The 14,100-nt window shown below is 36.4% G+C and overlaps 1 protein-coding gene across 1 annotated transcript; it reads right to left on the minus strand.

Moving 5' to 3' along the window:
* Window positions 1-484: 484 nt before the first annotated feature.
* LOC127632565 (ras-related protein rab7-like) lies at window positions 485-12,972 on the minus strand. The gene is made up of 7 exons (XM_052111213.1): window positions 12,892-12,972; window positions 12,669-12,764; window positions 5,537-5,599; window positions 4,335-4,461; window positions 3,009-3,227; window positions 1,451-1,579; window positions 485-1,324 (listed from the first exon to the last, which is right to left on the minus strand). Exons 3-7 carry the CDS (start codon window positions 5,587-5,589, stop codon window positions 1,229-1,231), a joined length of 624 nt encoding a protein of 207 aa, XP_051967173.1. The 5' UTR covers window positions 5,590-5,599; window positions 12,669-12,764; window positions 12,892-12,972; the 3' UTR covers window positions 485-1,228.
* Between the last annotated feature and the right edge of the window lie 1,128 nt (window positions 12,973-14,100).

Here is a 14,100-nt window from a genome sequence, read left to right on the forward strand (position 1 = left end):
ATAATAATAATAAAGAACAAACAGACAGGAAAAGATCTGAGTGATACCAAGCACTTAACTTCTCTACTATTACTGGTAGAGTTAGGACAACATAAAAATAAAAGAGACAGACAAGAGGTGGCCTACCCCAGTGGTTCCTAACCGTACCTGGAGGCCCCCCCAATACTGCACATTTAGTATATCTCCCTTTTCTGACACACCCCATTCAGGTCTTGGGAGTCTCCACTAATGGGCTGATGAGTTGAATCGGGTGTGTTTGATTAGGGAGATATCCAAAACGGCCTCCAGTAACAGGGTTGGGAAACACTGGCCTATGTCACTACTTGTTCATGGCAGACTCGCGGTGATACAGTCATGCTGACATGATGATTAAAGAAAAAGACAATATAGACATATTTAATATCATAATAGTACGATTTGTAGTGAGAGATTTTTCATATTTAAAGAATATCTACATTCCCCATCCCCTATCACACCCCCCCGCTCCCCGCTCCCCTTTTTGATTAACAGCAGGACAAAAACCAGATGTACAATGGATTAACTGGCTGTCCGGCAGTCCTCAGATGTAATAGTTGGGGGCAGTGTTAGACTCCAGTGATTTGAGACAAATCTAGAATGATGGTTAATTGTTGCAAAAGGAGGAGCATTTTGTGTTAATGACAGAGATGCAAATGGAGCATGTGGCATGCATTATGCCAGACCACCAGTTTATTTCAAGCAAAATGATGAAGCAGTTGAAAACGGTGGGTAGTTGTTGGTACCAACATACAGCTTTAATACTCTGATACACACCCCAATCTTTCAGCGTTCACATTACACATATTCCAATTAAACTGTGGAACTGGATGATATAAAAACTCATTCAAGTATTGTGAAAAGTTTCAGTACGACTTGTACATGGGTGAAATGCTTTCACTGAACCAGAAAGAGATGTTGGGATTGTATACGAAACACAATCTTTCTTTGTTTCTTATTTACTTTGGGCATACGTTTTAGACTCAACATTTGTGGGTGTGTGATGTGTCTATGACTGTGATTGAAAACTGTGTAGGATCATGAAGAGGATGTCTGCTCTTCGACAAAGGCCAGTGATAATAGAGTAAAGGGTGAGGAAAGAAAATGAGACAGACTGGGTGAGAGACAAAAAGAGAGAAAGGGAGAAAGTGAGTGAGGCAGAGACAAGGCCAGAGAGGCTGAAGGTGAATAGTAGTGCCCCCCCTGGAGGTCCTCAGCAGCTACAAGACTCTGCTGATGGCTTGGCTCGATCATTCCGGTCTAGTTTAATTGGCTCAGGAAACTCATTGTATAACTCCACTTCGGTTTCCTTAAAAAAAATAAAAAATAAAAATAAAAAGAATGAGCACAGTTATCATCCGTTAACATCAGTTATATAAAACTTACTTAAAAATATATTTTAGAGGATATTTATATTAGGATAAAGTGCATGTACCTGTTTGAGTGCATTTCGTGCAATGGTCTGGAAAGCCTGCTCAACGTTGATGGCCTCTTTTGCACTGGTCTCAAAGTATGGGATGCTGTTCTTACTCTGACACCAAGCCTGTGCTCGCTTGGTTGCTACCTGAGGGTGAGAATATGTGGAAAGAAATCTGTAATAAAAACGTGTTGAAGCTACAGAGCTACAAAAGCAGTGAAAAGGGTTGTGGCCACTATTAGTACATGAATGTGTTTTAAATGAACTAGTTTGTATTGTTAAGGTGGCAACATTATGAAATAGTTTTTCCATGTAAAATCACGGTAGATGGACATGTTTGACTGTTGTGAAAGATAGGGTATCGGTGATCCTACATTAGCTCCCTCAGCCTATGAATGGCCTATTAGAATGTAAAATGATTTTTAAATATTCTATTCTCACATCTATATGTACAAAACAATCTTGTCTTGTAAAATTCAGTTACTACACCTGGTTATATATGTGACTCCAATGGATAAAGTACCATTTCTCTTGAATGACACTCTGTAACAACCTGAATGACAATAAATCTTTAATATACACTCACCGTCCTCTTTATTAAATACACCTGTACATCTACCTATTCATGCGTTTATCTATTCAGCCAATTGTGTGGCAGCAGTTCAATGCATAAAATCATTCAGATATGGGTCAGGACCTTCAGTTAATGTTCACATAAACCATCAGAATGGGGAAAAATTTGGATTTCAGTGATTTCGACCATGGCATGATTTTTGGTTCTTGGCTGGCAGAAGTGGAACCAGACATGATCTTCTACTTTTATAGCCCATTTGCCTCAAGGTTTGACATGTTGGACATTCTGAGATGTTATTCTGCTCACTACAACTGTACACTTTAATCAGAATCAGCTTTATTGCCAAGTGTGCTTACACATACAAGGAATATGTCTTGGTAACAAGAGCGTCCAGTGCACAACAATACAAAAAACAATACAAAAACAGCAGCAAGACATAGATAATAATAAAAAAAAATATTATACACATACGTACATACACACAGACACACACCTTCATACATACACACTTACACATACGTAGTGCAAATCTAATTTAATCTAAATCAAATCAAATCTAATCTGAGTTACCATAGCATTTCTGTCAGCTTGAACCAGTCTGGTCATTCTCCGTTGACCTCTCTCATCAACAAGGCATTTCTGTCAGAAGAACAGCCGCTCACTGGATGTTTGTGGATTTTGTTTTTGTAGACTCTAGACATTGTTGTGTGTGAAAATCCCTGGAGATCAGCAGTTACAGAAATACTCAAACCAGCCACTCTGGCACCAAATATCACACCACGGACGAAATCACTGAGATCACATTATTCCCCATTCTGATGGTTGATGTGAACATTAACTGAAGGTCCTGACCCATATCTGAATGATTTTATGCAATGCAATGCTGCCACATGATTATAATCGCATTAATAAGTAAGTGTAAAGGTGTGCCTTATAAAGTGGTTAGTGAGTGTAAATACACCTTACAAACTCATTCGCCTACAGGAATGGCACTTCACACACCTGCCTATTCTCTAGGTCAATTTTGTTTCCCAGCACCACAAAGGGGAAGTTCTCTGGGTCACGTGGGCTGGCCTGGATCAAGAACTCGTCCCTCCAGCTGTCCAGTGTTTTGAAAGTGTTGGGGGCAGTGACATCGAACACAAGCACACAACAGTCTGCACCGCGGTAAAATGCCACGCCCAAAGACTGGAACCTCTCTTGACCTGCTGTGTCCCATATCTGTATATAACAACAAAACAATGTGTTTATTAATTAATTCTGTTTTTACATTAACAGCATTACATTACATTGATATGCCTCCTTTTTTTAAAGGAGGCACATCAGACATTTTTAATGCCCACACTTTTTATGACCCTTAAAAATAGACGTTCCATTTTTGGCTGCAGCAGCACCCTTTAGAAATGCCCCTGTCGCATGTGTCGCATCAGGTCCACTACAGGATCTTTGGAAAGCCTGCATTACATCATGGCATTTTAATAAAACAATCCAAGCTAAAATGTGCTGCGCAAACAGTTACAATTAAGGAGTGGTCACACTACACATTGCACTCCATTCATTCCAATTCAAACGCATCCGAAATTGGGAGACCGGAAACACAAGCTCATGTGAAGAAATTTCAAACAATGCTGCATACAGAAGTTTAAGCTTGGTGAACTCTGAACTGCGACTCTGGATGACGAGAGGACGTGTAACCAATAGAAGATCAAAATGTCAAACACTGACCTCTTGGTTCAATTCAATGGATACAAATTTCAAAGCTGTGTGTTTTTATTGTTGCTGGAAATTGAGTAGTGTGACATCATATCCTGGTCCGTTACATTTTCCGAAAATAATAATAATAATAATAATAATAATAATAATTTGTGTGCTCAAAGCCTTGTGTGACACCCTTTTCTACTGAAATTATCAGGGTCCTTGTTTAAAAAAATATACTTTAGCCACTAGCTAACATTTGTTGTGTTCCTTCAGATGTATATGCAGAGTAGCAGGTGCTACGCACAGCCTGAAAACCCAAAATTTTCAGAACAAGCTGTTTTTCCCAGCTTAGTTTCTTTTTGGACTGGGGAAGAAGTTTTGAAAGTTATGCATGTTTTATTCCCACAATGAACTCTTCAGTTTTAAAGGATCAAGCACAATTTTATTCCTCATAATATGACCCCCTAAAGCCGAAACTCAGTTGAATGAAATGTCAGGTAAGGTGCGTATTTTCCAAAAACACACTGGCATGCAGGAAATAAAAAAAAAAAAGAAATGTTTTAGATGCTTTCATTTTCAAAACATCATATGCTTTTCAGTAAACATTTGTCTGTAAAATACCCTCTTTACCTGCATTGTGACGAGTCGGTCATCAACCATCACTTCTTTTGTCAGAAAATCTGCTCCTATAGTGGCTTTGTACTGATTACTGAACTTTTTATTCACATACTGGTTCATCAGAGATGTCTTTCCAACCCTGTTGAGACAAACAAAGAATAATGATACCAACCAAACTGGTAATCACTGATGCAAATCCACACTTCACGTAGAAGCCAAGGAGATGGCTGTGTTGTGGATATAGTGAAATAAAAAGTCAAATCTATTTTCTTGAGCATTTCTCTCCCACCCACAAAATCTCCCATTTTCACCCTGCTGAGTTCCAATCTGGAAAGCTCATAATAAAATGAGAGTAAACATATGACTACAAACTGAATATTTTGTCGATTTGTATTTGGGTGGTTGACATGAAATGGCTTTTATATGTGTTTCAAACATATAATAATAGTAAATTGTCTAAAGATACAGTATATGCTTATATTGTTAGTCAAACTGTGCATTAGTAAAGTGTAATAGAGTGCAAGTGGAATTTCTAGCACTGTTCACACTTTTATTAACCATAATTTACATCTAAATGACTGTGTTGCATGACTCCCTGGGCTAAACTCCAATTAATACGGTTTCATTTTACTTACCCAATCAGCTTGTTCAAAATGTTTATTTCAATTAATAGTGTAAAATCAATAACACTGATAACATTATTTATTTATGTATTTACTTAAAAAGTGACTTTAATAACCATGTTTTCATTTATGTTCCATCAATAAGAGTGCTTATTTTGATTGGTGTAGACTTGCTGCGTTCATGGCAGGTCGAAATTATCCTAATTTGAGTTCCCAACCAATTAAAACATTTTTATTTAAAAATCAGACAGACATAAAATATCAGAGATTATTTTGGGATTATGAATGTTGGTATAGAAATTAATCATTTCTGAGTACACTCTCAAAGTTGAAGTTATGGTATTTCCAACATGACATGAATGCAATGTATGTAGATTAGTGTAGTTTTTGCCACTTTAATTTACCATACATTTGTGCCTCTTTGGACATGTTGATCAATACATGTTATCACTCAGATTTAATATATTTCCAAATAACAAATTAAGGCTTAAATGACAACCATTGAGGTAAAATAGAGGAGGAGGTATTGATCTATTAAACAAAATGCTCTTTATCTAGCCCTATTTCTAATGTTGAAATGTGGAAACTCACCCAGAGTCTCCAAGGATGATCACCTTGAGTAGAACTTTCTTCCTTGATGTCATCGTGTCACAGCTGTGGGAGGAGAAAGCATAGCATGAAGCAAGTATTTTAACAGCACCGCTCATCTGAATGAAAAAGAAGTGAAAACAGACTGCCTGTACTCAAATAGGCCTAATTTAAGGGCAGGGACACAGGGCACAAATTCATGAAATTACTATATGCTAAACCCACAATTGCACATTTCATTTCAATTGCACACTCTACAGGGTGTTATAAAAGCCCTTTTTGTTTGGATGAAAAAACCCATGATTCTGCTTGCACCCTCAAATTGGTCATGTGCACGCTTACTACCAAAGTCACAAGGAACACACACTCACAGACGACATGTGCACGCCTTCTGTTTAACATACAGACTTCCATTTTTTAGAGAATGGCTGGAACATATTGTTCACGAAAAGCTTTTTAATCAATGAAGGGCCCTCTGCTAAAATGAATGGGTATACCTATGTCTGGAAATTGAAAGAGAGAGAACATAGGGGATGGATCATTACTTAATACTCTGGAAGGAAATTACGCTGACAGCACTGACCCTTTTTACATTCTTAATCAAACGGGACATTTGAGCATTTCGAGCACTTAAACATGGTCAGGACATTTTAATTTCGGCCAAAATACAAGACGTCCCAGCTAATATAGGACAGTTGGCAAATCTATTCTTAATACACATGTGTTTTTGTTAACGTTTCATCAGTCCACATTTGTGACGAGGAGGAGGGCAGGGCCGGGCCCCAATCGTGCTAATCACCCGAGGAGAGAGATGAGTGCAGCGGGATGTGGCAGTTCGAGAGAGAGCCACAAGCAGCTGCCGTGTGTGTGTTTATGTTTGTGTCTTTTTGTTTCATTAAATATTACTGTTCAGCCGGTTCCCGCCTCCTCGTTTCCCATTTTAACCCTGTTACAACATTATTTCAAAAAGAAATATTATTTGTCTGCATACTCTTTCATCACAATGGAATAATTGCTCCACCTCTGAAAAGACTTTCCTTCCCAGATGACATCACCAAGTTCTCAGATTTCTTAACCTCTCCTGTAGAGTTAGGGTACTCGAGTCATGGTACTTAAGTCTGAGTCACGAGTCCAACTTTAATGGACTTGTCATGGACTTGTCACAGACTTGGATGCATTTTTACTCGTACTATGGAGACTACTATTTAACATCCATTACAGAGGTGGCTGGCACAACGAAAACATAAAGACAGGTATGTAGCCAATGTACTAAAAACAAGGCAGTTTTGCATGGCACGGGACCTGACAATTGGAAAAATTGCACATGCCATTTGTGCAACCAAGAAGGTTCTCGCATTGCGGTTTCATCGTGGTAAATAAAAATTCCGAAAAATAGTTGTACTCATGGTCTATTAAGTCTTTTTAGGCATAATGTATCCACACACGTAGGCTTCTGTAGTCTCTTGTGGTCCACGCAGTGTTGTCAGCTTGAAACGGTCCATAATAGCTTGATGAATTAACTGTGCAATTTTTTAAGTAGTCAAAAACTAAATCTATATTGCTAAAGCAGACAGCAACTCTAAACAGAAAGACAATAATTATTATTGATTTACTATTTTCACAGCATTCAAAGCAGGTATTATTCGATGGACACGGTCTTGAGTTGGACTCGGCCCATTTTGGACTCGGACTTGATGCAGACTCGACTAAGGTGGACTCGAACCCAACACTAATCTCCTGTTATGCCACCAGCAGAGAGACCAATCAATTCAAGCTCCAATCAATTCCCAATTGATAAAATCAAGTCTTATCCAGTTTACTCTGTAATACATCACATCATGAAAGTAAAATGGGTTGCAAACTATCAAAACTGAAAATTGCTGGGCGGTCCCAGCACTTTATGGAGCTATATTGCTATATTTATGGAGCTATATTATTGGGCGATGACACAACACTGAAAGGCAAAGTATGGTGTGGTAACTAATACTTCTGTAATGTAATGACAGAAATATGAAATGGAGAATGGCAAGTTCTTCATGAAGACAATCATGGCAAAAAAAAAAACCTGGTATTGACATGTACCACCTTGCCAAACATTATGACATCACAACTTAATCATGGCATATTTTCATATGGCTGAATGTTTTTTTTTTTTTTTTTCCAATGATTAATCTAAAAAATGGCTTTGTTCATAAGTTGATAAGACTCTTTACATGTTGAGGGTGAGCAAATCAAACACACATTCTATGCAAGCATTGTGTTTTTATCTACAATTCTGAGAACTTTGAAGCCTTATTTTGGGCACCTAAGCTTTGGTAATACAACAGCTGAAAGACAGCTATATACAAAATTATAAGAGGACTGAAGTTACGGATTTACTCTTGAAGAATTGTCAGACAATGCGGAAAGTAAGTTCACGTGACTGTGTGTACAATCTATCAGTCTGAAGACTTAACAAGAGGGTACAAAACAATATATTTAGGCTGGCAACAGAACCCTGATGTAAACATTCAAACAATGTCTAAAGAAACTGCTCATAGGTAAACAATAAGACATAATGTTCAGATAACATGAACCCTCACTACCTCGGAGTGCAAAGATCACTGCTGCTTTCTACTCACTGGGGGTTGCTATTGGTTATTTGTCCTATAGTATGATCATAGGTGCAAGCAGTTAAAGTGGTTTTAAATAGAGACCATCTGAACACTGGGCTATACACTACATATCCATTAGTACACCTTTTAGCTACTCGTTTCCATATGTTATGTAACAGCAACTAATAGGCTAAAATCAGGCAGATAAAATCAATTGTAGGGTGGATTATGCAATTAGCCTTTCATTTAGCAGTGAAGCCTCTGTCTGTTGGCTTGGGGATTAGGTTTGCTTTAGGATATGCTTCTTCTGCCTTGATTTAGCCTTGAGAATCTGAGAAGAACATTGGGATCCAAATGTAACTTTTGGGGGAGGACAAAATAAATGCTTACCAGCTTTTAAAGGTAGCTTATATATCTTGATTTTTTTTTATTTTTAAAAAGGCTTTAATTTAAATCTAGCTTCACCTTCAAAACAATTACTGTAGTGGTATCATCGTATGGATAGTATTAGATGGTAACCATCATGGTACTTTTATATAGCATATAACAAACTACTACGGCTGGGTAAAAATATAGTTTTTCCGATTAATCAGGATCTTCATTCGAACAATCCCGACAGTGATTCTTAAAATCCTGAGATCAATATTTTACATTTCATTTAAAGTTTACTTCAGTTCAGTTGTGTTGATTATGGTGTCTGTTAAAAAAATAGCAAATTATCTGCATAGTTCGAGCCCTGTTGTTAAGTATAAAATTCATATTTTCATAATGAACAAAGTTATAAGGATCCCTGCAATATACAACATTAGCTGAGAGAATGCTAGAAAAAATGGAAATTATAACTAAAATATACCTAAATAAATCAAAATCTAATCAAATCGTATCGAAATTGGAATCAAATTGACAGCTTGTGAATCGTTATCTAATCAAATCAGGAAATCTGTATTGATACCCAGCCCTACAATGTACTTCAAAGAACACCATGATACACTACCGGTCAAAACTTTTGAAACACTTGACTGAAATGTTTATCATGATCTTATAAATCCTTTGATCTGAAGGCATATGCCTAAACGTTTGAAATTAGTTTTATAGACAAAATATAATTGTGCAACCATATTAATTTATTTCATTATAAAACTAAAATATAATAAAAAAAATAAAAAAAAGGGTTAGTGAAATGGATGACTTGGACCAAATAATAAAGAAAAGCAGCCAATAAGTGCCCAACATAGATGGGAACGCCTTCAGTACTGTTTAAAAAGCATCCCAGGGTGATTCCTCAAGAAGTGTCAAGAGTACATGTCTGCAAATTCTAGGCAAAAGGGTGACTACTTTGAAAATGCTAAAATATAACACAGTTTTTATTTATTTTGGATTTTGTTTAGTCACAACATAATTCCAATAGTTCCATTTATGTAATTCCATAGTTTTGATGACCTTAGTATTATTCTAAAATGTGAATAAAAAGTATAATAAAGAATTAGTAAGTATTTCAAATCTAGCATTGCATTTCCAGAACAGCATGTTCCTTTCTGCTAGTAACATACTTGAGGATCCACAGCTAAAGAGAGCTTCACAAGTGAGCTGAAGAGCCCCTCCACACAATACTCAGATCAGATGAATATCATAACTGAAATTCACCAACCTGGAACACTTGCTTTTACTTTTTCCTCAACAAATGCAGTACCTCACATTGTTTCAACATATATTATGCAACCATCAAGAATGGCGGCAATCACTAATAAACTGAAGTAAGCCTGTGGCAAGATAGGAATCAAGACACTCGAAAACAGCAGTGAGTTATGAGACTGAATTGGAGCATATTCAGTTAAAATATCACAAAAGTCTTCAACATTTACTGTATCCTGGTTCGCCACATAAAACATCCTACCTGATTTCAACCTTAAAAGCAGGCAGGCACAAATAAATTCAGTATGATGGCTACAATCTTTAAGCGTCTTCATGATTTTTCATGACAGTATGTCTTATAACCTAGGGTGAACTGCATACCAAGACAGAATTGTTTTTGTATGTGACTGAAAGAAGACACAAATTGCTGCACATACCTACGATGCCAACCAATTCTAAATGGAATTGTATAGTAGCTTACAACTTTACTCAACAATTTGCTACATTGCGGTCCAATGAACTCATGTTGTTTATTTAATTCAGTGATTGGCATCCAGTTATTACTTTGGAACTAAAAATGGCTATTGTGCATTTGAATTTAATTTTGTGTAAAAGTGTTTTTTTTTTTCGTAAAAAAGAGAGACGTTAGAAAATGTATATTGCTCCTGGTTAAAGTCGATCAAACAGTGTTATGGGATTAAGTATTTTGCGTAGTGTGATCTGGTTGTATATTGCACATTTTGGCAAGTGTACCAAGCCATCCGAGTATTCTGCATTGCATGCTGCGTGTTTTGTGTGTTGGTTTCAAACACAGGGTTCAAAACCCTCTTAATTAAAATCATTTTTGTGAACGTTACCATCCAAAGTAAATTTTCACAATAACATGTTTGCTAAAGCTCTTGAATAAACAAGCGAACATAAACAAACCATGCTACATGGTCAAAACAATGTTTTACCATTCGTTCGTACCTTTTCCATTTTTGTTGTTTCTTAAATTGTTTTGTGCCTCATAATGGTTTTACTTTCCAAATTTAGCAGAAAATCCGAAAATAGGATGCTTAACGCAGGCGCAGATTTAGAGAGGTGTAGATATTATTTTGTGGTGGTGGTGGTGGGGTGACTGAAGCACTCAAACCCCAATGTCCACATGAAATCTATTTCACCATTTTAATGCCACATTCCATCTTATTTCCATGGCAACAAAGGTGAAAAATCTTCAATAGCTCTTTTTGTAGCAAGGTTTAAGGTATGTGGCTTTACACGCATTGACTTTCAAAAATAAACCTACCCAGAGAAAATAAATAAATAATTATAATAATTATCACTACTGTGTACTGTGACAACTAGTCCTGGTCTTGCATTATATATGTATGTATGTATGTATGTATGTGAGAGAGAGAGAGAGAGAGAGAGAGAGAGAGAGAGAGAGAGAGAGAGAGAGAGAGAGAGACTAAAAGCCAAAGTCGATTAGAATGTAATCTGGCCCTAAACAGAGAGTATGAGTTGGCAAAATATCTCTTTACTGTCAGAGATAGAAAACAGAGACAGACCCTAACCAAATACAGGCTCAGTGACCACACATTGGCAATTGAAACATCATGGCAACCAAAAGATAACAGAATATGTGGTCACTGTTGGACAGGTGAGGTCGAGACATACAGTAAATGCACTTCCTCCTAAAATGTGAAACATTCAGAGAAATAAGGAATGTTTACTTAAACAAGTTTAACACTGAAACTTCAGAATTTAAAGACCTAAATGACCTCTCAAAATTACAAATACTCCTAGGAGAAGGGGACAGGGCACATCTTGCTGCTCAATATGTATCAGCATGCCACAACCTGAGGGACAGTGAAAGATCTGGACAAACACACACAAAATGTGATGTGGTCAAACAAATAATAATAATAATAATAATAATAATGTATATATTGCTGTTATTTATATATTACTAATAGTTATATTATATACTGTCCAAGTTATTGGACAAAATGTATTTTGCTTTTATTCTATTTTATTTATTCTATATGATGCTTTGGCAACATTGTTTTTGAAACTTTCATGCCAATAAGCCCATTGAATTGGAGAGAGAGAGAGAGAGAGAGAGAGAGAGAGAGAGACTATATGCTGCTGAAATAGTAATAGTATGGTAGTATGAGACACAGTCGCTGTCTTTGTAGGCATCTCACTAGGTTTTCTGCCCACGACAGCAATTGCCAACAATTTTAGGACTCCATATTTAATCTAGAACCCATGACACTCGATAAAGTCGGATCACATGATAAACAACATTTTCCGTTAATGAATGAGAACTATAGTCAGCCTCGCATTTCATAACATAAAAGTAGTTTACGTTTACGTTACTTCTGACTGTTTCAAGTGTGCTGTAAACATTCGGGCAGAAACTGAGTGTTTAAACAGCTGCTTGTTGTGCAATCAGCTGATTTTATGTGAAAGCCAATCAGCGCCCCGAAATCTATACCTGGCCGATTGTTATTAAGTTAGTGGCATTTTTTTTAATTCCCAATTGTATAGTCTATTAGCTCAAGACATTGATCAGATGAAACTGAAATAAAGATAAGAGTAAATTGGCACAATCCAGCATGACTGTCAGGTGTGGTAACTCGAAACATATGATCATTCAGGGCCTGAATGCAGACTTATTACAATTTTAGAGCGTTTAAATGAATGCTTTTAAAAAGATTTTAACCATATAAATAGGAAAACATTAATTGAGAGCATCATAGCCTCTCACATCCTTTTTCAGCATCATAAATGAGCTGTCGACCAGCTCGTTTGCTAACGTCAGATAGATTATAGAGCAACACCAAAGTCAATACATCATCTAGTTCTACAAATCAATTCTGGATTTAAAATGTACAATCATAAATCTTGACTTTATAACTCACCTGGTTAATACAGCAGGAGTTCTGGCGAATATCAATCTGGATTTGTGCTAATAGTGTCGCCTGAGGGCTACAATGCTAACGTGCCCTTCTACAAGTCTGGTGATGATGACAAAAACAAACAAAAAAAATTTCAGCCCCTTTCGCCTGCGGAAGACTGGATAGATTATTCTAATGTATGGGTGAAGTAATAATGAACATTAGATAACGATACGGTTGTTGTTACCGCTCTTGCCCCTCTGACGGCTTTTTTCTCTTTCTGTTTCGTGATCTGCTTTGACTTCCTCCAAAACAACCCTGTGACAGCCAGCGATGTCATCACGCAAATGATGTCATCACGCAGTTTTCAATTTTTGCTGCCAAGGACCCCAAATGTAAACAGTTGCATGATGTCATCATATATATTGTTATTGTACCTAAGCCAAATAAATTATTAAATACAAAATTATTTTATAATAAAAAATGTACTTTGCAATGAGTTTGTAGCAGCTTGTCTTTTTTTTCCTCGGACATTTTTTAAATTCAATTCAAAGTAAGCCTATTTGCATCAGTTTTCATGAAAAAGCAGCTGTTTGCTACGGAAGCTCGGAAACGCAAGGTGAAAAAACAAATTACGGTGAAAAAAAAAAGTGTCTCAGTTCCTTCCTGAGCCTAAGTCTTAATTTTTGTTCTCTCTCCCTAAAACAAATTACCTTAAAAAAAAAAAAATTACCTTCCAAAATGGTTTTTTTTTCTCTCTCTTCAGAAAATTGTTTTCTCTCTTAAAATGTATCTTCAAACATTTTTGTTTTCTCTCTCTTCAAAGAAATGCATGCGGTACCAACCTTGGCCACCAGGTGGCATTTTGAGTAAACATGTAATCTCATGCCTTTAATGCTTTCTCTGTTGCTATAGTTGAATAATATATTTATTATTTATTTAAGGGGTTGCAAACCTTAACCAAGACAAAATTAGGTTACATATGTTTGATATGTCATTCGTTGTCGTGTAACAACGGGAGTTATTTTTTTGTTAAAGTTAATATTGTTATAAGTAATTTAATTTCTAAACGAAAAGATAATTTATAAATGTAATCCTCACGACTGAACGGGGATGTCATGTGCAGACTTTAATTAGTGGAATTTAATTATAATAATATATTTTAATATAACAAGTTGTCTATGCTTTTGACAACTAGTTGACAACAAGTAATTTAGCAACTTGATTCAAGGTGTTAGGGGTTCATCTGGTAATGTTAATGCATGAGTCAATGACGGACATTCAACTGGACGAAATGGAGATATAACAGGAAATACTTTCAGGGATTGAAAGATACTTTTAAGAAAAGTGTTTTTAAATATAATTGTATCACAATACATTTTCCGCTCAGTTTATCAAAATGAAATGTTTAAGGTGAAATAATTTCACCTTAAAAAAAGATGTTTACATATTGTAT

This window comes from Xyrauchen texanus, chromosome 39 (genome assembly GCF_025860055.1).
Source record: "Xyrauchen texanus isolate HMW12.3.18 chromosome 39, RBS_HiC_50CHRs, whole genome shotgun sequence".
Classification (NCBI taxonomy): Eukaryota; Metazoa; Chordata; class Actinopteri; order Cypriniformes; family Catostomidae; genus Xyrauchen; species Xyrauchen texanus.

Bases quoted from the DNA above. Each gene is read 5' to 3' on its own strand.
- LOC127632565 (XM_052111213.1), bottom strand. From the start codon at position 5,589: ATGACATCAAGGAAGAAAGTTCTACTCAAGGTGATCATCCTTGGAGAC. The intron at 4,462-5,536 runs GTGAGTTTCCAC...TTGTCTCAACAG, and splicing joins ATCATCCTTGGAGACTCTGG to GGTTGGAAAGACATCTCTGA. The intron at 3,228-4,334 runs GTAAAGAGGGTA...TGTTATATACAG, and splicing joins ACCGACTCGTCACAATGCAG to ATATGGGACACAGCAGGTCA.